The sequence below is a fragment of the Protomyctophum bolini genome (assembly GCF_963924005.1).
Source record: "Protomyctophum bolini genome assembly, chromosome: 4".
Lineage (NCBI taxonomy): Eukaryota > Metazoa > Chordata > Actinopteri > Myctophiformes > Myctophidae > Protomyctophum > Protomyctophum bolini.
This window is the reverse complement of record NC_137865.1, coordinates 27,044,632-27,071,247: the sequence shown is the minus strand read 5'-3', so window position 1 is coordinate 27,071,247 and position 26,616 is coordinate 27,044,632. Positions and strand designations below refer to the sequence as shown.

The 26,616-nt window shown below is 41.8% G+C and overlaps 1 protein-coding gene across 1 annotated transcript; it reads right to left on the bottom strand.

Moving 5' to 3' along the window:
• Nucleotides 1-500: 500 nt before the first annotated feature.
• Nucleotides 501-21,069, bottom strand: klf13 (Kruppel like factor 13). The gene is made up of 2 exons (XM_080761386.1): nucleotides 20,183-21,069; nucleotides 501-6,630 (listed from the first exon to the last, which is right to left on the bottom strand). The coding sequence occupies exons 1-2, from the start codon at nucleotides 20,619-20,621 to the stop codon at nucleotides 6,317-6,319; spliced, it is 753 nt and encodes a 250-aa protein (XP_080617512.1). The 5' UTR covers nucleotides 20,622-21,069; the 3' UTR covers nucleotides 501-6,316.
• Nucleotides 21,070-26,616: the final 5,547 nt, after the last annotated feature.

Below are 26,616 nucleotides of genomic sequence, written 5' to 3'. Positions count from 1 at the left end.
TCAGCGTAGTGATTTTGGTTGGTTGAAAAAATAACAAAATAAAAAGGTCAAACTGATACGGAGAATTCTATTTTGTGTCTTTTCTACTTCTTGTTTTGTTCATATCAGTAAATGCCTAAAATTTATAAAACAAGTTGCTTCATTAAAAAAGAAAAAAAAAATGGTTCACACATCAATAACAGCTGCTGAGCAACACAACCGTAAGCTTAATTTATACATCGTTGTACTGTGGCACTCACTGAAAAACGCTTATTTCCTGTGAGAGACAGTTGCACAAAGTCATATAAATGATAGGCCAAAGTTAATCCTAGAAGTCAGACCTGCATTGAGCTCAACGTTACTGCATTTTTACCCAGTGCACGAACATTCATTTATCTCTTCTGAACCTTTGGTAACGACTTCAAACTGTAGTGTCAGGTGAGGTACAGTATGGGCACTGAGCCCCCCTCATTGCTTTCAACGGCACTCTATCATATCATGGCTGTCTTGTCCTCACTGTCTTTACACGACTCTATCCTATCATGATCTGTCTTGTATGTAAGCAACTATGACCATCTTAAAAGTATTGGGCCTTTCTGATAAGGGAAGACATCTTGCACACTATATCTTCTTGTTTTAGCTATTACTGTATATATGCGGTTCATTTGAATGGGTGTAGTCTACCAAAGAGCCTGTAGATTACAAAGGACAGATTGAACCGGCGTATAGTTGACAATGAGAAACGTACCTTATGTACAACTCACTATGTGGGAAAACCTCACAGTCAAGACAGCTTACTATTCATAGGCTACGTCGCTACAAAAATGCATGATACATTGGTTTGATGTAAGCAGCAGATTTTTAGCAAATGCAATTATCAATCCTTTGGAATGGTTGGGCTTTCGTTATAAGATTATATCACGAAATTGAATAAGCCATTATACATTGTGTGTGTATTGTACAGCAAAAAAACAATTAAATAACAAAGAACAAATTAAAACAAAGCTAGATAATCAAAAATTATGTTTAGATAAAGGAGAATAGAAACACCATAACTTAAAATGCTTGCATATCTAATACGCGAATAGTTGTTTCATTCAATCCTGTACAAACAAAAGAGAAGAAAATTCAGACTTATAAAACTGTACAACTTTATGTTTTTTTAGTAACTATTTCATGTCCGCAGAGTTTGATTTAATGAAATTACCACTATGCTTTTGGCACACAGATGCATCTATCATGCACATACATTGTGATCAATCACTGCAATGCATCATAAATCAACCAGAAAGCTGAGATGTTGGTGTGATCAATGAATTATGTAATTAAGTATTTTTGAACATGAATGATGATTCTTTATACCAGGACATTTTCAGTTGAATTACTTTTATGTAATTTCATCAGTGTCGTATACGGTTTGTGTCCTGCTGAAACCTTGCATTACCATTTTGTAATTTGTTTTATGGCTGCATTCTCAGCCAGGTCAGTACTGAAAAATAGATTCTTAATCTCAATTGGTATACCTGATTAAATATAGGTTAGAAAACAAAACAAAAGTAAAAGTTGTTAATAGATTACGTCCATCACTTAGGAAATGTTTCCTGGCCCTTGGACCAAAGCAAAGACATGGACATCAGTCATCAGTAGGGAAATAATCATTTAAATCTTAATCATTTAATATAAATCTTTATCATTTTTTAAATGACAAAATATATATACAAAATTCTGAAAAGATTACTTTCTTGATGTAAAACGTTCGGCAGGTCTCTTACAATATGTGATGATGATATAAAAATTAAAAGAAAATGCTGAAAAATAAACCACATCAACAAACATTCAGTCAGTTGATGGACATTTCAGAATAACTAAAAGGTAGATCGAATGCTTTTTTGCAGGTATGAATATGAAACTATATTATGCCAAACATTTCAAGTGAGACAAACCGATAGGAACAACTCATGACTACATTACTAACTCACAATGTTGTGGTCTCTATCCTTATGCAAAAAATATTAAAATAAGCTAAACATTAAATTAAATTTGGTACGCACGATGAAAGTGATCTATGTAGAGGTCAGAAGGTTTCCCTTTTTACCATCAATCCTGACTTAACTATCTAACTTAAAGAATCAGTGACAGTGAATGACTGTAATCTTACATCCACAGAGCATTCTTTTTGCATTTTGCAGATTAGAAGGGAAAAACTTTGTTGAGGGGTAAGATATAAAATAAAATGACAATAATGTTAAAGAATGGTGCCTTGAAATACAATTGTCCACCATAATAGTTTGATAAATAAAATAAAATAAAAACTCTTGAAATGACCTGAAGAAATACAATAAATGAGAAAATAAATCACAGTACAAGAAAACAAAAGAGACTATACACACTGTATTCTACAGTCAACTGAATTATATATGAAGAAAAGCAAATACAGTAAAAATTGACATGTATGAAACTGTTCAATGGCCTTTCATGAGAATGATTCAAGTAGTTTTGAAAGAAAGAAAGGTTTGGAGACATCAGGCCTGGGGAGGCCAGCATGCCAACGGTGCAGTGAGGATGGATTGCCTGGGATCAACAGCCTATGGGCTCTATTTCCGTCCATGCTAAACCCCTTATCCCTAAACTACTTAGCTTTTTGTTTTTACTATTTTGAAAAACATTTTTTAATAGTTAAAATAGCCAATCTACAAGCTCACAACGTGTCAATGTAGACTGGCCATTTTAACTATTCAATAATCTTTTGCAAAATAGTAAAGGAAAGGCAAAGAAGTTTAGGGATAAGGGGTTTAGCAGTGACGAAAATGGAGCCCTATGTGTTTTCAGTCTCTTGAGTATCAGATGAGAGTCTTTTTGTGTGGTCTACTCTACTGTAGTATAAATTAATATCCATTGACACTAAAGGCTAATTTATACATCATCAATCCACTGTGTGGTACAACAGAAATAATGTATATATTTTTAAATAAATTAGCCTAAAGTGTCTTGGGATTTCTAGGGGGACATTCAAGATAGGTCTGTGAGAAGTTAATGACATAGGCAGGAGCCGGGCACTGTACTGAGAGCCGGGAGCTCCCATGTTTCCAGTGTGTTCGGACACTGACCAGCAGTGAGGACTATATGCACAGAGGAACACCAGGAAGGCTGGCAGATAATAATGCCCAATTTATACTGCATCGTACGATGAAGTATGCGTCAGGCTTAACTGTGCTGTAGCTAATATCAGAACAAAAGATCCACAAGCTGTCCCATGGCTGCCCTGCTGATGGTGACCCTGAGGTAAATGCACAGATTATGAATACAAAAATTATTAATGTAACATGTTTTTTGAGACACTTGGGAAGAGATTAGGACTAATGCATGTAAAAAAGAAAAAAGAATACAAAATAATGAGCTACAACAATTGAGTTAAAACAACAACGGTGATTTCATGGATAGAAAACATACTGCTCAGCAGCATTCTGAGAAATTATTTTTTCTTAAAAAAGATCAAGGGGATACCTGTGTCCTACTTTGTCTCTCAGTGATTATTCTGTCACTGGGCACTGTTTATCAGTGGCATGCAAAGTGTCATCTTGCAGCCTGGAAACTAGTTAAGAGAGACAAGCTCGTTATGAGTTTATCACACACAGAGGCTTCTTTACATGTGGTCTATTGAGGCAACTGCTGCGTTTTATCTGAATAGGGGCAGGTTTCTCTCTGGATGATGTGATGAAAGCTGCTGATTATGTGTGGCTTTCCTCACATTTTAAGACAGATGCCCACTGGAGAGAATGAGGGACAAGGCCTGCCATTCATAAACTGACACCTGCTTTTCCTCCCCGAGGAACCCTCTACACACAGTAAGGACGAGTTTGTTAACATGCAAATAGGAAGAAGCATTAGGATAATAGGGAACGGTTGACCAGGCAGGGGGTAGAATGGGCATGCGATACATAATTGAGACACTAAAACTTGGCAACAGTCTGGGGGATTATGTAGGACCGAACTGCATGGATCAAACTAGCTCTGACCATATAATAGTGCTGAAGCATTAAGAGAAAATGTATGCATAACACAGACTGTCGGGCCACATCAGTTTTGATAGTGGTGCCCTTTTCCCTGGAAGGTTTACTGTGCCTTTGGCCTGACTTATTGAGGCATGTCTGTCTAGAAACACAAGTGAGCTTTCTCACGGGACATCTGAGCTTCACAGGCATGGAGGAAGTGATGCTAGCGAGCTCTGTACTTTGCTGATATGTTCATTTTGGTTCCAAAGTTTTTACAAGAGTTTGAAAGCCCCCTCCCCCACCACTGCCCCTTGTTACAAAGTTTGAAGTTTAAAAGCAGCCGTTTTAGAACAGGTCATTGGTTTAAATATGTGAATTAATTATGATACTGCACTCCAGCAGTGGTGGCGTTGCAGGATTTCTCGTTGTGCTTAGGGTGAGGTTGGACACATAACAGATTGTGGTGGTCTGTTGTGGGAACACCTTCCTACTCCAAATTAGATGGTTAATGTATGTCGCCATTAACCACTACTGATAGCATACTGCTTTAGGTAGTTCTGCTGCTTTCTCTGCAGTTCTAAGGGGTATCCAAAAGGTTAGATCAAATGGTCCCGGAAATAAAATGAACTCAGTCAGTGTTCAATTAAATTCTCAGGATTTTGCTAGTGTGTACCCATCCTACTGTTGATCTGGGGACATACTTGGATAGGGAGGGGGTGAGGGAGTGTCTGGGACGGGGCGTCTCTTCCTCTGCACTGCTAACCCTGTGATAAACCTTGTCTCTTTATCAGGGGCCCTCTAGACCTGCCCTCTCTTTCCTGTCTCCCTCAGATAGCCGCTTTGTTAACTTCATGAGTCCCCACCAAGTACCGGCCCAACCCAGCCCTGTGTTTTGTATAACACTGTGGCCAACATTTGCCTCTGGCTGAACAGCCAGCCTCATGTCTGTGGTTTGGCAGGGTTGAGGCTTGACTTCAGTTAAGGTCTGGCAGGACAGGTAGAGCCAGAAGGGCAGGGAGGACTCCCCAGTAATGGGATGTCGCCACACCTCTCTGTGGGCTGTGAATAGATTCTTGGGGGATGCAGGTGTTTCCCTTAGGGAGACCATACCAGGCAAAGGCCAGGAGGAGGGAAGTGGGCCGTCTGGCGCTACCTGCGATAGTGCCAAACACCAGCCCCGAGGCTCAATGAAGGATGGCTCACAAGAGTGAATAGAAAGGCTTTCATTCAGTCTCGTCTTTGGTAGGTTTTCCTATGTGCTTGTGAGGGGAATAAACATTGTACAGACTGAGGTACCTTTTTTGTAGGTATTGTATGAAATACTTTTGCTGATGATATAGCATTTTTTAGACAACCCCCCCCCCCCCCAAAAAAAAAGAAAAAACATGGAGGAAAAAACAGCTGCTTTAAAACTTGACCATATCCATTAAAACGTTTAGATCTAAAACGTTATTCAGTGTAGTATACTGATACAGGCAGTTACCCTCCCAGTTAAGATGTTCACAGCGTTTGCTGCATATCACATGGCCTGCAACAGAGATGCAGGAATTTTGTTCACTGGGGTGAGGAGTGTGCTATACAAATAACACAAAGCAATTCGATTCCATTTGAACCACCAATGCCAGCTGAACTACTGTCACACCAGGATGTATGCCTGTTTAACTGTGATGACTGTATGACTACGGTTAGTTTCACTGAATGCAATAACTAACAACAAAACCAACAAAAAAAAACTAAGGAAAGAGTGCAAATCTTGTTGAGTGTAAGGCTGCTATATGTTATGTTTCTCTTCATCATGTTCATTCTTTCAAGCTAACAAGGCCATCCCTGAGCAGGGCATAAAATTCAACCCCCGTTGAATTTCAGAGTAAAGTGATGCTTGTATTGTGCAGTCAAAGTGAGTACTGTGGTACTAAAGTACTCTGTGGTACTGTAGAAAATAAGCAAAGGTCTTCAATCCTGAGGTGTGTGTACCCCTTCTCCTGACCCATAAAAAAAAGAAAATTATTCGATAAGAACTGCCAGTGTGTCTGTTTTTTGTTTGTTTGTTTTTTCTAAACCTTGTTTAGTCAACAGAGAAAACACAATGGACAACTAGTCACGGTCAGAAGCTTAAAAAATACAGACATGGTACAGAATGTATTGCCATTTGGGAAAGGCATTACCTTATTTTTAGGATCACACCAGTAATTGCACTACAATAAGCAGGTATGTACAGTAAGGTAGGCTACACCACAGCAAGCGCAGGATTAGCAAAGAAAAGGGCCGGGGCGGGGGTGTTGCTGACGACTGCAACGTAAATGTTGGAGGTTTGGAGGAGAAAAGTGTGACCGGGTTACAGTTCATTAAGGCGAGTTGGCTGGACTGAGGGTTGGACTGATGGTGGGACTGGACGCATCAGACCGGCTGTAGTCGCTGAGAGATCCGGGGCGCATGACGCTGCCACTGCCACTGTGAGGCCTCTTCAGCATGCCAGGCTGGAAATCTGAATGGCGGCGGGCGTGTTTCATAAGGTGGTCACTCCGCATGAAGCGCTTGTCACAAAGCGGGCAGCCGAATTTCTTTTCCCCGGTGTGTGTGCGGTAGTGGCGTGCCAGCTCGTCAGAACGGGCAAACTTCTTGCTGCAGTCGGGCCAGGTGCACGGGAAAGGCCGCTCTCCTGCAGTGCAACAACAGAAGGAGACAACTCTCAGTATTTTACCTAACAGCAACACAAGGTGCTTAAGTTTATACAGATTAAGGTCTCAAGACTACTTAAATAAAGTGTGTCAAATGTTTCTGCATACTTTTTATTGCAACTTGTGCTTAAACTGTCACAAGCTGCTCATAAAAGCACCAATGAGTGATGATTTGTCGACAAGTCATAGACGGCACGCTGTTACACTTTACTAGAAGACACCTACACAGAAACAGAACAAATGTAACTGGGCTGTCCTCCCAATCTGTGTCACCAAAGCCACCATTTTTTGACAGCTCATGTAGCTCCTCAGACCCTAAAAGTGAAGACAAGGTGACCCTATCTTGGGCATTATAGGAAATGCTTTTTTCCTTAACACACCCAGCTTATATATCAGCTATTTTGAGTATTTTCACTATTTTTGTTGTACAACGAAGTATGGTTAACTACAGCAGGGATACTCAAATAGATTTACCTGTGGGCCACATTACAAAAATGGCAAGGGGCCAGGGGCCAGTAGATAAAATTACGACATTAATGATACTTGATAACTTCTCTCTTTCAATTGCTTTATTTTCGCAAAATGTATCAAAGTACAATGTGCATGCACACAATATATAAATAAATAAATGTGTTACATTTTCTTGCATAAACACAAAGAGCTGTTTCCATAACTGCACAAATTATTGCACATAACATGAGTAGCTGTTATAATAACATAATAACATAACATGAGTAGCTCTTTGCCTGCCTGCCTGCCTGCCTGTCTGTCTGTCTGTCCATGAGTAGTTATTTGTCTGTCTGTCAATGAGTAGCTGTCTTACTGTCTGCCTGTCTATGAGTAGCTGTCTGCCTGCCTGTCTATGAGTAGCTGTCTGTCTGCCTGCCTGCCTGTCCAATTGTCCATGAGTAGCTGTCTGTCTGCCTGTCTGAGTAGCTGTCTGCCTGCCTGCCTAATTGTCCATGAGTAGCTGTCTGTCTGCCTGTCTATGAGTAGCTGTCTGCCTGCCTGCCTAATTGTCCATGAGTAGCTGTCTGTCTGCCTGTCTATGAGTAGCTGTCTGCCTTCCTGCCTGTCCAATTGTCCATGAGTAGCTGTCTGTCTGTCTATGAGTAGCTGTCTAACTGCCTGCCCAATTGTCTATGAGTAGCTGTCTGTCTGTCTATGAGTAGCTGTCTGCCTTCCTGCCTGTCCAATTGTCCATGAGTAGCTGTCTGTCTGTCTATGAGTAGCTGTCTGCCTTCCTGCCTGTCCAATTGTCCATGAGTAGCTGTCTGCCTGCCTGTCCAATTCTCCATGAGTAGCTGTCTGCCTGCCTGTCCAATTCTCCATGAGTAGCTGTCTGTCTGCCTGTCTATGAGTAGCTGTCTGACTGCCTGCCTGTCCAATTCTCCATGAGTAGCTGTCTGTCTGTCTGCCTGTCTATGAGTAGCTGTCTGCCTGCCTGCCAGCCAGCAAGTTGTGCCAGCCAGCAAGTTGGTTAACAGAAAATAAATTGTTATGGCTGAGTAAAATAAAATACAATAAACACAATTTGCCTGAAAATAGATTACCCAGCTATGACCTTTTTCATGAAAAAAAAATGAGTAGAGATATGGCTGACTGAGTAAAATAAAACAATCTACCTGAAAATAGATAGCTATAAGTGAAGAGCAATTTCCGCAATTACCATTTCCGCAATTTCCATTTCCGTAATTTCCTCAATTTCCATTTCCGCAATTTCCTCAATTTCCATTTCCACCATTTCCGCAATTTCCGCAATTACAATTTCCGCAATTTCCGCAATTTCAATTTCCGCAATTTCCATTTCCATTTCCATTTCCAACTATTAATGGCAGCTGGGTTTCATCATTCAAATAAAATAGAATTCTGTCCGTTTAGCTATAAAATTATGTCAGGGAATAGGGATACACAGTATATGTCTTTCATTTGCATTGCATCTCCCCCCCGTTCGAGTAATAGTACAACTCTAATAGTATTACTTATAATAATGTAATTAAAGATAACTTCATTCAGATTTATTTATTTTTATTTCATTTTCCAGATTTTTTTTTCTTCTTTTTTTTTAGATTTTCATTGGTGGGCCAGTCATAATGGTCCCGCGGGCCTGATGTGGCCCGCGGGCCTGAGGTTGAGTATCACTGAACTACAGCTTCAACAACAATGCTACTTCCTTTTTACAGCTGAGCTGACCTGCTGGAACATCTGCTTTTCCCTCTGTGCTTCTGGAAGAACTTTGCTGGAAACAAACAAGAGTTTCCAGTCAAACTGGATAATGGACACAATATTTTTCTTTTCATACCACGTGATAATATTTGGTGTACAGTATATGCACTGAAATGGAAGAAAAAGGCGGTGGTGGTAGCACATACTTTTATAGTATTTTTGAGACAGTGATACAAAAGGATTGGGAAAAATCACCTCTAGATTGGCCCCATGTTGCAGAGGCAGATGCACATAAGTTTAATTAGATAAGCTCCATATGCTAATGATGTTCAGAATGGTTTCCCAGCCCATTTTCCACCATACAACTATCTGTGACTCTGTGCGTGGTAAATTATACCCTTCCCCCTCCAGGGGCAATAAAAGTGGGCTTTGACACAAATCTACCCAAAACCAGATGGTACAATATATCTTGGTGTGGTTTTCTTCCATTCTGATGTGGCAACAGTGTGTAATATGGAGTCTGCATACAGTGCTCTGCATGCGCTGGACAGTATAGCTAATGCAGTATTCCCTTTAGTTCCGTTTCAGTGATTTTCTGCCTGACAATAGCAGGACCCGGTGTTCTAATTTTACCAGCGTGACCTAGCAGTTCTATACAAAGGCAGGGCATACTCTTTTAATGTTATGGGGCTTCAGAAAGCCAGCAAGCTCGCTCATTATGTGCAAAACTAACCAAGGCGTATATGAAAAGGGAGAGAGACCCTACATCGCATGACTGTTTATAAACCAGCATGACAAATTAGTGCATAAGAGCAGTTCACCAAATGCTATCTTTGTTCTGTGGTTTCCCACAGGGCCACAATGGAAACAGGGCTGTTCAGCATCAAAAAAGCTTCTATGATACCTGATGCCAACATGCCTCATAAACAAGAAGTCGGTGTGTGCCATCAGCCCCAGCCTCTCCCCTACATTGCATGGTTACAAAACATTCAGACAGACAGAACAAGTCTAGACAGTTCAGTCTTGAGTTCCAGACGCCTCACCTCGGACCCAGACAAACTCTGTCTGCCCCGCCCACTGTAACTTCTGCTGTCTCCCTTCACTTCAATGCATACAGACAAATGCTAATACATACATGCCGTCCTCACATTGTTATTTTGCATACTAGCATAAAAAACACCTCCGATCTCACGCAAAGAATTTCCAGCCGCCACACTGTTGTGCTGTTCCTGTTCTTCTCCCAGAGTAAACACACATGAGGAACACACAGTTCAAGTAATGTTTCCCACACAAAGATATGTTGTATGTATATAAAAGAGGTCATGCTTGTTTGACTCTGGACTTCCTGGATCAAACCCTCCTCATTGCATATACCATATAAAAACATTAGATTGCTTGTCAGAAAGGCCGGGAACCTCAAACTTCACTGGCTTTAAGGCCCCTCCTCCTGCTCTAAACGTAAAACGCCAGGCTCAACAAGACTTAACACGAGTAAAGGTGCCACCTGGCACTGCAGATTGAATTATAGGCTAAGGAGCGAAGCTATGATCTGGCAGGCAACTTAAAGTTCATCAACCACCAGTGTAACAGATCCAACAGCATCAATATTTGACCAGACACCAGAGAGCTAGGCTGAGATATCCAGTCTAACTGTCCTGATACAGTAATGCAGTGACAGTGGATACCATCAGGTGTACACTGGCAACTCGCTGAACTGCCGTCGTTGGGTTCTTAAGGAAACGTGGTATGACAGAGAAACTGCCCATTCTAATACATTTTATGGATAAAAATGGAAAGATGGCTGGATCAAAAGTATGAATAAAACACGGAAACCTCTTCCTTTAATGTCTTCCTGAAAGGCTTACACAGCTTATTTTGTGCTGGTTTCATAACATGAGGCTTAGGGTTTCAAGGAGGGCGGTAAAAAATAATTCATGGCAAGTTGGCAACAACAGGGAAACATCTTTATCCCGTGGAGGAAATGATGATAGGGTCCACAGCACACGTCAGTACTGGGAGATTGTCACACTTGCATACATTTACACATGGCATTCAGCATATCTATGAAAAAAGGAGAAAACTGAGTCAGCCACTCCCACACGCCTCTCTCTCCTTCCCGTCCTGTTACGCAGCGATCCTGGCGTGCGGTGGCACCGTAGCTACTGTGACAGCAGGGACCACCATTGGCTGGGGTAGCCCTGGCAGAATTCCACATCCACAGCGTGTGGTCTGTCTTTCTCAGAATGAGTGAATGAGAGAGAGAGAGAGAGAGATACGGTTGGTATAATTAGGGAAGCTAGCTTTTCTCTTAACGAACACAGTGACCCAGTTACCCCATAGTGCAAGTTACATCATGCACACAAACTGTACCTCTGCTAAACGCTAGCATCTCCCCTCCGAGGCAATATGATTATGTCACAGATACTCTGGTTATACAACTGTTCCCTCTGGGGCCTATAGGTCACTAAATAAACTGCTCAGAGCCTCATTGTCCATCTTCCACACACACACACACACACACACACACACACACACACACACACACACACACACACACACACACACACACACACACACACCCCCACCTGAACTCCCTGGGCTTCTGTAGAAATGTTTAAGAATAATGGAATCTGGGTAGATCTCTGGGGCGCACAGGACACTGTGTGCAGACACAAGATGAAATCACTGTTTGACGTGAGCACCAGTGTGCTCTGCCTCCATGTCACCTGCTTCAACAAGCTACCAGCGCTTCAAACCAGAGCAGATAACATTCCTGACGTTTCCTCAGCCGTTGGGCAAACTCTCACACACAAGAGCAGAGGAGGCACACTGCTATAAGTGGAGTGGCAGGGCTCATCAGAAAGCCTGTAATTTACTTGCATGTTTATGATCCACTGTGGCTTAAAGCCAAGCAGGAGCCAGCCTGTCCACCCTGCCACCAGACAACCAAGCATGACTGAGCTTCACTCTTGGTAAGATCAAAACTCTTGAACATGGCCACTTGCGCAGGCTTTCCTCGATGGCATCACTATTGGCAGACAGGAACTGGATTTGTGATAGGACAGGGTTAAGTTCCCACCCTTCTCTGTCTCTATCGAGCCTCTCCCTTCACACACGTTATTGCATGCCACAGGGACATAAACACAAACACATGTGTGGCAAAAAATAAATACATATTATGGCTTGCCGTGCGTGTGTCTTTTATCATTGTAGACACTAGACAGCTTTAACATGTACAAAACACAGCCCCTGTTTGAGCAAAAATAACAAAGGCTTGAATTAATGTGTGGTCGGGGGGGGGGGGGGGGGGGGGGTCGGCTTGTTTTTAAATACATATCAAAGATGAGAGTTGTTTGTGTGAAGAATTTACTCTGTGGGAGTCGTGTCTTTTTACAGTGAAGTCACTCCATCAAAACTTGCTTTTTCCATCATCAGAGTTTTGATTAAAATTTGTTTTAGAATAAGTAACCTTTGCACAACTAACAAAGAAACTGTTGTCAGGTGTGTCAGGTGCTGCTTAAGGACTAGCATGGGCTTGTCATGACCCTATAAATCTATTATCATATTTTGTCTTTATTGAGAGGACCTCACTTGCCATTGAATAGCATGTCTCCCCTTGTGAGCCTATATGGCTGTCAGGTTGTGAACAATAGCAGCAGCCTTGCACGCAGCAGGAGAGGCACTCCCGTAATGCATTACAATCAGATGGGCTGTGTGTGCTGACCGTAACTCACTCCCCCTGGTCTACAATGCAAAGGGCTATTGACATTCACCCAGAGAGCCTTACACATGGGCTCGAGGGTGACAGTCTGATTCCTGCAGACCGCTCAGCCATACATTACTTCATCTCTTTTAACTCTTTGGGGGCGAGAATGCATTGACCAGCTCATCAGTATTTCGTCAATTAGTTTAAGTGGGCCATCTCTCTTAGCCTTGAGTGCAAGGTAAAATGACCTGAAGCCTTGTTGTGTTGCAGGCGGTTGTCTAATCTTTTTAACCCTGGTAAGGACATGGAAACAGCTGCAGCCATTCCTCCATTATTGGGTGTTCACAGCATTCATGCAATGCATGCAGGAACACTGGCACACGCAGGTGGGAAAAGGGAGATCCTATCATCCATTACTCTGATTCACACAGCACACTCCCAGCTCATTTAGTTGATTGAGATCTGACGCTATATTGACCATAATGCACACCATCTTGCCAGCAAGGTGGTAACTAGCTGCAATTTCCCATTGACAGCCCATACTTCCAAACAGAATCTGATTGTCCTATCTGACGACATCAAACACACCAACATTGTAGTTGTATGAAAAGCTTGAATTATCCTCTATCGGCAAAGTGTTTGTTTCATAAATATCCACCGTAGATAATATTTATTTATTTATTTATACGTTTATTTGACAGGGACAATACAAAAAACATGAAACCGTTGCAATGTATATGGGTTTGTAGCCAAGGCTAATTTGCAACCCCAGTCCTATGTTAGGAGCTACTTCCTTGCAGGTGTGTGGAAGCGCTTGTTTTCAATAAAGCAACCTCCTGCATTATGTGCAAATATATGTGCACTTTTTTCAGAAAAGAATCACACCCGTGTGAAGTGAGTGTTGCAACTCTGTGTGGGGGTCCCCGGAAGTTCCAGACCCCCAGGAACGGGCCCAGGGGGCCGGGCCGATTCCGGCGAGCCGCCACACGTCCGAAACGGTTGAGAAATGACAGTTACCATGTGGGGGTCCCTCTACTGTACTGTACTGTACTGTACTGTACTGTACTGTACTGTACTGTACTGTACTGTACTGTACTGTACTGTACTGTCACACCCGAAATCATCATATATACAGTGCATAATATGTGCATGTGTGTTTGTGTGTGTGTTAGGTTGCACACAGGTGGTGAAAAACAACCATGCTATTTTCGTGCTCAGACCCAGGCAGCCACCCAGCCACACACATAGGGAGTCCAAAAATCAATTTCTTGAAAGGAAGTAGCTCATAGTCATAACATATCTACGGCAGATTTTTATGAAAAAAATACTTTACAGAAAGGAAGAGGATAATTCAAGCTTCTCATACAGCTGCAATGTTGGTGAGTTTGATGTAATTTAATACAATCATGATATACCGGTATGACTTTTCTGTTTGGGCGGTGTATGGGCTGTCAATGGGAAATTGCAACTAGTTACCACCTTGCTGGCAAGATCTGGCCACAGTCTGCATGTGTGTATATCTATTCTACATCCGAGCATAGACATGGTAACGCCCCACCTGCCTCTGATTGGCCTACAGACACTGCCCGTCTAGCCCCCATGGTCTCACCAGACTGACCTCCGAGACGCGAGGCGTTGCCATGGCGTTGCCATGTCTATGCTCGGACGTAGAATAGATATACGCGTGGTCAATAGCTCACAGGAGATAGGTTTTTCAAACAAAGAGTCACCGCCCTACCAGGTCCTGAAAGGCCTCACCATGAGGAGATACAAGCCACAAACTTCATGCAGCGCAGCAGCCCACTACACAACATCTTATCGGATGCTCCTAAAGGAGAGAAATATTTTCATATCTTGGGGAGAAAATGTTATGGTCCCTTCCCCCACCCAAGGCTTCGCCCCATATGCTCCACCAAATACTACTCCCCACGTCCCTCTGACGACCACACTCTAACCCTGGTGCCTACGTGACCGAGATCTGCCATTTGCCGATTTATCCAAGCCATGGACACTCATTTTATGTCCAACTCTGAAATCTCAAATGGGGTCCTTGTTGGTGCAGGGCTGACAGAGGTGTTCTCTCCTGTGTGGAGGTGCAGCCCTTCACACATTAATCAGATTGGCTGCAGAAACAGCTGAATAAATGACCTACTTCAATGGAAAGCATTGACAGTGTAAACATCTCGGCCTCTTGCCCTACCCCCACATATCACACCGTACACTCTCTGGTGGGCTTTGTATTGTGGATCCTGGCTGTTGCGTGAGAGATGCTGTTTTTTTCTACAGTGGGGAAAAATACAGCTTTCCACCCGTCCTATATCCCTCTCTTCCTGCCCATGGTAATCGACACCCTGACTTGACACAGGCTTCGGCCAGGAACACAACAGGCTTCAACCCCTATTTTGATTTGCATTAGAGCAGGCTAGAGAACAGCGGGAGGGGCTGGGTCAAAAGACACACAAGCGTGGCTTTTATAGAACTATTGCAAAACGAAATAAAGAATACATGAGCTCTGTGGGCCATTAGAAACAGCACAGCAATCCCACAGCCTGTGTGAGAGGTCTTGTATTATTTTGAATGCCTATACTTGATCACCGCTTCGGTACAAAACTGTATGTGGCTGTATGCTGAGATCATCAGCCCAGAATTGTCTCTTCATGCGTGACACGACATACTGTACATGTTCGAATAATACACACACAGACACAGTGCATAATATATACACCATACGCAAGTTCATAACCACACTTCTGGGATATGGAGAAGACATTACACGCATGTCTAGGACTACAGAGAAAAAAGCAGCAGTAGCACTGACCCAGAGGATTAGAACAGGCAAGATGGTAGCCTCGCTTTGGTTTTATTTACATCCCAGGGATCAAGTAGATTTAGCTAATACCTTGTTTCCATTGGACGTACATGTGAAGTGACCTGTGTGCCTCATGGACCAACAACATTGAATTCACAATGTCCCCTTTTGGAGGAAAACATAATCTGATGATGACAGATCATCGTGATCCTGGGGGATAAAACACAGGAACATTCCCACCGATGGATACACCCCAGTATTTTAACTCTCTCATCACCAGAATTAGGAAACGCTCCATTTAACAGCTCCTAGATGTCAAACAGTAATTTCATGCAAGGTCTGGTGGAAACGTGGCTTTGCTGGGAGGGGAGGGAGGGTGGAAATCCTGCTGTGTGGCGGGTAGACAGACTGACCTCTTGTGCCCCAGTGGAACGGTTACCCATCACTGATCCAAGGTCAGACCGGAGGAAGAGCGGGAAAAACCCCATACTCCACCCTCATCACCACCAATAACCAAACAGAAACACTGTATGCAGTGTAGCAGGACATACTGTACACAGATTTTTACTGTGTACCAAAAATAAAGCTACTGGCAAATATACAGTATGCATAACTACACACATACGCACTTCATTTTCCATGTGGAATTCAGGATGATTTAATGGCAAAAGAAAAAAAGTTACTCAAACGTACGTGCAGTTGTTTGACTAAAAATAGAAGGAATGCATGGTGTATAATTGAGTCTAAATAGCAGTGCAACTGTGAAAGAGCTACCAGGTGGGGCTGGTTACTTTTGAGGACAACTAGGGGCCTCTGTACTGTATGACTGTTCCACAATACCATCCCTACAATACCAGAGGTACCCCCCAATAGAACACAAAAGAATGGACCCAAACAAAAAGTCAAACCAACTGTAAAATATGTCATTAGTCTCTTTGAGGGATATGTCCTCCCCGTTCTACTCTGGTGGTTCAGTTTTGTCATGCCCTTGTACTTTTGCTAAGATGGCCTTTTGTGAGGCCCAGCTGTGTGGAGCGAGGACGCTCGAGCTGTTCTTTATCAAGAAAACATGACTTGTAATGAGCTTGTCAGGGGCCATCTCTTTGCTGGAGATGGCAGTTTGCATGACATGACCAGAGCACATAATGAGGCTTCACAGAGAGATCCCTCTACACAACTAAACTGGTCTGACCATAGTTATTCTTCTGCTGACAATGGTTAGGAAAAGACTAATTCACTGATGCTATGGTATAGCTAAAACTCAGTTACGTCTAATTTATACTCGCTGAAAATAACAATAATTATAGCTAGAAAAACAATGCAGCTTGGAAATCGGTTATATTCAGTGAGTGATACCTCCATGCGACAAAAACATAAATTAGGCTTGAGAAACAACCAGAATTTGAATGCCTGTTGCACTGTGCTAAGTAGTGCTTTAGACAACATTTTGTTGTTTTTTCCACATTTAGTATGTATTCTCCACCTCGGACAAAGCTGTCCTGGCAACATTAGACTCATATGTGCTGTGGATTCCCCAAACTCATGCTCAATGTGGTATAATGACCAATACACAGTATATTCTGTACTCTGCTACCTGTACCTCTCACACTGTACCTTGATCAACCATCTTTGGAGTATAGTACCTGATCAAATACACGATTTGATCAGGCAAATATACTTTTTGATCAGGCACTTTATCATGACACAAGATAAATCATACATTAAGCCTGCACATAGTTAGGTGTACTATAATAACCACTCTGATTAGGAGGAGGTCGTACAACTACCTAATGATATGAAACGACATTACCAAACTAGTCTGGCATGGCTTGCAATGAATGCTACGAGGTGAGCAATCACACAAACTGTGAATATTATCAGGAGGAGGGTTGACATTAATCAAATATTTAACATAGTGTCTGTCTATGTGTGGTGTGTAAGTGAAGACAAAATATTTTGTAGCCAAAAAGTGGCCAGGTGTTGTGATGGTACTACAATTATCTGAGCAAAAATGAAAGATGCGTAATATGATGTAATAGATCAGGGCTACTCAAGTTAAGATGGCTCAGGGGGCACTCTGCAAAATTCCAAGAGCCGCAAGCTAAAAGCTATTTTGAAACGTTTTGTAACAGAGAACAGGACTAGTCTAAAAATTAAGGAAACACAGTTTCCATCTATAAGGCCAAACCTCAATGAACAACAAACATTGTGATTGATAAGTTAAAATGAGGCTTCATTCACAAGATGTGAAGAGAACATATTGTTGAACAGATTATCACAGGTGATAAGTAAGTGGTTAAAACTCAGCTGACATCAGGCCATATCACTTTCTCTTGGAACAAACAATAGACCTATAGAATCTTGTTCAAAACAATGAAAATAACTATTTTTATTGGTATGACCATGACAAGGCACAGATACATTAAGCAGGGGTTAAGGATGAGTAGCACTGTAATAGATAATGGAAATGATATTCTTCCATTTAATCATTTCCGTTTTCAACCTTTGATAGTAATATATATAGGCCTATATTGACAGTAGTACTGGCATAGCACATGTAGGCTATAAGAATGTTAGAAAGCATGCAATGTGCAACAAGGAGACTAAAAATAAAAGCAAGACCATAAAATATATAATACTGTAACCCTTCCATAGGTTGGAGAAACCTTGTATGATATGCTTAAGCTTCTGCCCTGAATATAGGAGATCCAAATCAGAATACCCTATTATAATTGTATACATTACACACACATTGCCAAGATGCATTCAGTTTCCAGTTCCTGTCAAATTATATATAGAGGAGTTTCAAAACTGGGGCTTTGGGGTGTTACAGGGTCAAGTGAGGACAGCAGCTAGCTCTCTGGCTCTGTGTTTAAATTGTGTCTGTAACAGTGTTCCCCATCAATTAGATAGTGGTGTTTGCTTGGAGCTGGGCAAGGATCCATAGATCCATTCGCTCTTGACTCTGCTAGTAGAGGCTGCGGCACGCTGACTGCTGACTGGAACGCTGCAGCTTGGCTGAGCCAAGACGGCTGAACTCAGATGACCCACATTCTCTCATTACCCAAATATAAGCAGAAACACAGTCATTATTCACACAAACCAATCACAAGGCAGGATTCAGCAGTGAGAAAAGCTATGTAGGCAAGAGGTGGAGGCAGAGCTTATAGTGAGCAACAAAATAGGACCCAAAAAAGTACAGTGAAGTGAATAGGAATACATTGTAAGCTTTCAAAGGTAAGACTAGATTACTCCTACTTAAACATATAGGCCTACAGCTGTGTTTCTGACAGTCAGCAGCTAAAATTGTGCATTATTTTGATTTACTGGTTCTCAACATGGGGTCCAGGGACCCCCAAGGGTCCTCGTGGGAGTTCCAGGGTGTCCCCTGCTAAATGTTTGATATTTAGGAACCAAATGGACCCTTACAGGCCTGTAACACAGACAGTGTAGAGTGGACAGTGTCTCAGGGGTAGAGCGGATGGATAGGAACCACAAGGTTCCCAGTTTCATCCTGGGCTCCCCCAGAGTAAGTGTCGAAGTGTCCTTGAGCAAAACTCTGAACCCCTAATTGCTCCCGATGTGCAGGTTGGTTTCCTCCACCATCAGTGTATCATTAATGTGTGTGTGAATGTAATGCACAATCTATGTAAAGAACTTTGGATAAAAGTCACTATATAAACGCACCATTTAGTGTATAATGTATATAGGGAACCAAATGGACCCCGGACTGCAGAGTGCAGATTGGGGTCCCAGAAATAACAACCATATCATATCAAATGTGGCCTGTGGCCTAATGCATCTCAAACACAAGCAAGGGGTCCTTGAAATTAAAATAGTTCAGAATCACTGCTGTAAAGTTATAGAGCAGAGCGATGAGTTGTTATAGTCTGGGCTCAGCTAGCAGAGTCTGTTGCTGGCCAGATCAGCTGGCAGTCTATCTAGCGGGGGTGTGGTACATCACAACAAAGAGCTTTGGGCAGACAGGCGACTGCACAACTGCTATCAACCTGCAATTTGGGTTGATCTACAACATTACATCTCTTCTTTTCTCTTTGTAGACTATCTTGGGGAATAGGGAATGCAAAGCGCTATTGTAATGTCGGACGAATTCAAGAGTTCTTCAGAAGGTCAAATGTGACATCCTGGATTTTCTCCCCATCTGCAGTGTGACACGGCAGTACAACTTATGGATTCCAAAACTTTCTGCATACATAGTGCCTCGATCGATCATCATATTTTCCTTCTTTTTAAATTATTATTTTTTTAACTTCGAACCTGTTTATAAACAATGATTCGGTACTATGGCGCTCAACAGAATTTTGTTTAATTATCCAAAGTTCCAAACAAAAAAGATGAATCGGAACAAGGCAATTTTGTTGTGCATTTGCACTGCAGACTGTCGAGGTCTTCCTAGTGTTAATGCAGAATAGATTCAGAATAGGGCATTTGAGGCAATGGGTTGCTGAGGGGAGAGGCGACAATACTCTTTGAGTGGGAGTGGCACTGTGTGTGTGTGTTTGACTCCCTCCCCCACACTACAAGGTATTTCGCAAAGTTACATCCAACTTAAAAGGCCAATGCACAAATCAGTTAATCGCTATTCGCTAATGATTTCCATACTGGGTGCATACGTGGATACTGTAGATTAAAACGCATATATGCAATGTTATGTTATATGCTAGGCTACTATAGTCGACCAGGACTATATAATATTGTCTGTAAGAAATACACATTTTGGTAGCCTAATCGTAGTATTCTAATTTTGAATAATTTCATAAACTGTTGTGCAGGCTATTAAACTAATTCGAGATCTTTACAGCATCAAATATTAACATCCAGTGAGACTGACCTGTATGTGTCCTTAGGTGGGCTTTGAGGTGGGATGATTTGCCATAAACTTTTTCACAACCTGAATAGTGGCATTTGTGCTTTTTCTGAGGTGATTCTGGTTCAATTCGACCTCTCAATCGTTTGCCTCTTTGTTTGAGTGCAGGATCGGAGATGGTGGTAGGTGTGGCAGAGTTTCCATCATCTGTGATGTTCGGCAAGCTCTCCTCCTTTATTTTTGCCTGATCTGCAACATGGTTCGGAGTCTGTTGGTTAAAATCCGCCAGAATTCTTGCCACCACAAAAAGAGAAGAATTATCTTTTACCAAAGGCTCTTTAATTTCCTCTCCGTTCTTTGGAGCAGACGCAATTTCTGGTTTGATCTCTCTATTCCCTTTAGGAGCGTGAACAATTGCACGGCTGGACATTGAAACAAGGCACTCTGCTGCAAAGTGATCCATTTTGTATGTAACAGCCCTGCTTCTTTATGACATTCAAAAACAGAAAGCTTGTAAAAAGTACTTGTTCCGTGGTTCCCTTTGTATGGTGTTGAGGTGGTCGCTCTCATCAGAGAACTGACTTTTTATCTCACCCAGCTTTCCAATGTAATCAACATCCTACAAGAGAAACGTCTAAAAACACGTAGACGCAAAAACAATGTTATTTGTTTTAGTGCAACGATGCTGGTAGCAATAAGCCTAAAAACTTAGATGTCATAACTCCCATCGCGGCTTCAATACACACTCTCCAATAGAGTGACGGTCTCTCGTGAGCGCCTGTTAATGCTGCTGATTGTATCCATGCTGGGGGCGTGCCGACCGGTAGCGCTTGGCAGGCTCGTCAGAGCGGCCGCCCATTCATTGGATACCGTTTGTCCCCAAATGCACCCGAAACTTCAGTCGCTTGAAAGTTTCCCACAGGTTGCCAAGGTGAAATTGTCATGATGCATATAATTGTGGGGAGGAGACTACTACACATTTTTGTAACATTTCCTCAATTTTATGTAATTTATCACATTTAAATACATTGCAAAATGCAAGGACAATGTCTGGATGTACACTCTTGTATTGTTGACAGTATGAGCTGCAATTGTATTATAAAGAATTCCATAAAAACACAATGGCTTAACATGCCTGTGAACATATTTTTTAATTTCAATATTTTATTCATTCTTTCATTCATTATCCACCCAATCATCCACTGTTTTCCTATATGATTCATATGAATGTCATTGTAGATGACAGTGGTGTGTCCCATATGTTTTGACTGGGTAGCCCAAGTGAAAGTGGGGCACTGACTTATTATGCAAATCTGTGTGTGTGTGTGTGTGTGTGTGTGTGTGTGTGTGTGTGTGTGTGTGTGTGTGTGTGTGTGTGTGTGTGTGTGTGTGTGTGTGTGTGTGTGTGTGTGTGTGTGTGTGTGTGTGTGTGCACCGCGCGCGCATGAGTGAGACACACACACACACACACACACACATTGACATTTTTGTCTCCACTAGTGCTCATATCTAGGCTACTTTAATATCTAACATTACAGTGTCTTTAATTCCTGTTTAAAGTTTAAAGACAGATTTTTGTCCTTTGACACAAATCCAGCAATACAAGTAAGGTGCTGTGTCTGTCTGACTAGTAACATGTGTAAGCCAGAAGGGGTTTGTTACATCCAATTGATGAAAGACCCCCCCCCCACACACTATCTTCCAGTGTTTTAGTGTTCATGTTTTATGTTATTTTTGTTTTGTAAATTGACACCTATCTATTGCACACCTGTCCACCATGGGAATGGGGTCCCCTCTTTTGTGATCCTTCCTAAGATTTTTTTATTCTCTTTCTTTTCCCATTACGTTTTTGTTTTCCTTTGTTAAATGTGTCCTGATTAAGGGCAAATATACAACACATTTGAGTTGAGTTGCTGTTCAGTTATTTAGTGAACCCCACAGGACAAGATTAGATACACCACATACTTGAATTTACATGCTTCTCTGAACATGTTCCATTTTCAAATGCAGGGAATGAAGTATGCCAGCAGTCAATATATCATTAATAGCGTGTCCATTTCTGAGATATGACTGTTTCTATTTAGTGAACTATGGACCTTTACTAAGGGCCTTTTCTGAAGATACACTGCAGCTTATGCCAACTGGACCCCAGCCAACTGCCATGGGCATTACTTCCCTCCACACGCCACAAGTCAACATGATGCCAAGGTTGTGCAATATAAAAGAGACATCTGTCATAACACAATTACTAAATTCCAAATCCTAGCGATGATTCACTCGTGCACAGATATCTAGAGAGTTGAAGTGAAACTCATTGCAATCAACTTTTTCTATTTGTTTTCAACTTCACAAATTCAAACAGAGTAACTATGGTAATAGTAGTGGAAGCGAGAAAGGAAATAGCACACAACCATTTTTTTCCTCCTGAGAACATATGCCCACTTGTCATTATTTTTGTATATTTTATGATAAACGTGGTTTATAGTAACCCATTGTTTGATATCTGCCGATCAGTGTGAAACTGCATGCACACTCCATGGAGGCCAGACCAGAACCAGTGGCACAAATCTTTCACATCGGCCTGCGCCACCAGCTTTTTGACATTACTCCTACAGATTTTGTCCAAACATCAGGCAAATCGGCACCCATCATCTCTTTTTTATTATTTTATTATTTCATCCTATAAGCCTGCACACGTACAATGGACAGGTGCATCGGATAACTGGAACTGAGAAGTAGAGAAAAAAGAATCCCGCACACTGTCTTCACTTTGATTTATTGAGCCTTCATACCTTCATCAGGCATGATGCCTGATGAAGGTCTGAACGACCGAAACGTTGCTCAATAAATCTAACTCAAGTGAAGACAGTGTGCTGGATTCTTTTGTCATCCTGAAATATATCTACTAGCTCCTGGCGGAGACCTGTGCTTCGAGGAGCACATTTTTCCAATTTTAATTTGGGTTCATAAAATGAAAAACAAAACAAAAAATCTGAACTTCACCCATGTGCCCCTTGCCTGCTTGCTTGGTCTCTAGAAGCATGGAAACGTTACTTACAACAAATTAACTGATTTAGCTGGCTGATTAGTACTAGCTGGGACCTGCTTACATCACCATAATAAAATAAATAATTTAAGTTGAAGGAGATTTTGGCGTGAATATTTCTCAAATTAATATCATATCACATCATAAATGTTTTTGTACTGGATGGGAAACCCAATCACACAGGCTGGTGTTCTCCAGTAAGACATAAGAGCCACCGTGTGACTGAATATGGGTATAGGAAACAAACCTGCACCAGTCGTGCAGGACGAGACCTGCCTCTCTGCTGCAGCTGATGCTCTCCTGTGAGAATGAATGCACACTTTCAGTGCTGTGCACAAAAGCCCACACTAGAAAGTTCCCAGTGTTCAGTGTGAGCAAGGCAGTGAGCCATTCAGAAGGCCATCTGGCTGTATTACTTTACATATTCTTTCAACCACAAAAAACTCAGTGCTCTCGTGTTTCTTCTCCTGCTTTTGGCGGCCTGGTCTATGACAGCTCGACAAGAGGGTAGTTCCTCTTTCACAGGGCTACTCCCCAGAGCTAAAACGGTGTGTATTTATTGGTTCTCAGTGGGTGTCTTAAACCAAACGAGTCCAAATGAGGCAGTGAGGAAATAGCCGTATGTTATGACCTAAGTCCTTTATGGTAAAAAAAATCCCCCCCACCCCAAAAAATCATAAAACTCACAGTTGATTCATCTATTATTCAATATTCATCATGTATTGAATGTATGATCTTTTGTGGTTAGAACAAAAACTTTTTGGTAATCATTGCTATAGGTTTAGTAACGTTAACAGTACAGTACACAGGTCTCCCCATCTCTCAAGCTCTTTAGCAAACATTTTAAGTTTGGACACCGATTTATCCTGTATCCTGTACAAGTTCTCCTGATTGGGTCAAATTGCTATCCTGAAAATGTATTTTCTGTTTAGTAAAGTGCTAGAGAGACGAGGGGACCCCTGTTACTGAACAAACACTATAGCAATGATTACTATCATAATATAGAGCTATTTAAAACTTATTTCAACAAAAGATATCACTTATAGTATCTTTACCAAGATTCAGGGAATTATCGAGGCATTGAATTTCTCTCTCTGTGTGGTTGCAGCAATGTGATGACTCAAGAGACCTTTTGTACATTCCCAAATCCCATCACCCACCCCCAGAGCACAGTGTCTAAACAGAGCTGTCTGGGACTAACACAAAGTTCTCAGGCAGGATCTGTGGTTTGATTGGCCCCCCACTTTGTGTTTGTAATGGGAGAGATCCCTTTTAAGCACAGGGCACCCTGACCACAAAAACCAGCTGGCTGGCCCATCCTGTCAAGGCTGAGATTGAAAGAAGGACAAAAAAACATCAGTCTGCTTGCAGTATTCTAATGGCCTGATGGCCATTGATCCATCAGTTAATCCCACCACTGCCACCAGATGCAATAAGACCCCGACCAGTCTGACTGGTGGGAGTGCAGGGATACGCAGTCATATTTTATGGTACACTTAAGCAATTACAAGTTAGGAATTTATCAAACTCTCTTATCCAGAATCAGAGTAAGCTAGAACCCAACAGGGTAAATTGTCTAGTGCAAAGATATACAATATTAGTGCTATAAAGAAAATAGGACAGCATCCCTAGCATGTCTAAACAACATGCCATGTAACATGACATTCTTATCATGTGTTCAAGAAAGAAAAAAAACCTAATAACAAAAAAGTAACGTACTGTATCTGCATAGTAAACTATAGCATCTACTGAAGAGATGTCAAGAAGCGATACAAGGAGAGAAGAGTGCTACGGGAACTGGGGTGAGGTGGAGTCTGAAGAGGTGCGTTTTCAGACTACAGCAGAGAATTGGGAGTGAGTTTGCAGTTATGATTGCAATGGGGGTTTACTCCAGTTTTGGGAGTCAGGGGGGAGAAGAGTCAAGGATGTGTGTGTTGGTGTTCAGAACTGCAGCTGATAATAAGGTTGTGCCATGTCCCTGGTTGACTTGTAGACCATGAACAGTGTTTTGTACTATAGGTGCAGGCAGCAACTGGACGTAAAGGGAACACGAAAGGGAAGTGAAGACCAGGCGTGCACAGTATTCTGGATCATTTGGAGGGAGCATGCCAGTAAAGCCTGATTTATATTCTAGTCGTACAATGGTGTTATGTGACAAAAATATCCCATCTTCAAGTTCACAATGTGCAGCAGATCTGCTATTTTTGCATGTAGAATTACCAATCTTTAGCCTATTTAGCTAAACGTATAATCGTCAATTTACCACATGGATCATTTATACAATAATTATTTTTTATTACATTATACATCATTATGTTTTGTGTCATTTGTTCTGTTGTTTGACAAAAGGTAGACATAAAATATCCTAAAATCAAGCAAACATTAACGAAAAACTAAAATACTTAATTCAGGTCAGAAATATTACATTGTTATTGTGTGACAAAGCATGATACCTGTGCACGTTTCCCTCGTGATGTTGTCTGTACTTTAGTCTTGATGACACAGGCTATGACTAACAATGACTTAAATAGCTGTGGGGCCAGGTGGAACCTTTACTTGTACACAAAGCAACAAGACAATTAGTCACACAGAAGAAGGCATATAGATATCAAAGAGTAAATATGCAACAGTACTGTAGTGCAAACAAGGAGGATTAACTATAACAAAGAGTTTTCGTACGTTGCCATTTTGTGAGGTAACTAGTTCAACTCTATTCTGTCTGTCTCTGATTGCAGGTGCTCACTCATTTGCTGGTGAATATTCGGTGCACAGTAATCATACTGTATGAGGTCAGGTGAAGTCACTGAGGCGCAACTGAGGCAAGTAAACAAGTCCAAAATACATGTTATTGTAACAGAGTGTGACTTGGACTCCGTCCTGCAGGATATTCTGGTTACATGCGCAACAGTGTTATTTACCTGCTTATCACCTTGACTCTGCTGTCATAACATTCCTGTAACACACAAAGAGTACAAACCTGACACTTCTAGAGACTTTGAGATTACACAAAAGGACCCAAACATGCCAATCTCAGTTTAAACCCATAACATACCTGTCTGCCATATACACAGAAATAAGATACAAAACACGTTTCATATCCACCCCTTTACCCCCCCTCCACCCCCAGCCAATCAGCTGAGCACATTCCATGCTCAAACGGACGGACGGACGGACGGACGGACGGACGGACGGACGGACGGACGGACGGACGGACGGACGGACAGACAGACAGACAGACAGACAGACAGACAGACAGACAGACAGACAGACAGTGTATCTAGCACATTAATCAAAAGTTGTATTGTATTATATTGTTGCCATACATGTGCTGGTAAATAAATAAATAACTTATATTCAATCAAAATCTGTTTTGCAAATTATTGACAAACCTAGACAGAATCAATGACTGAAT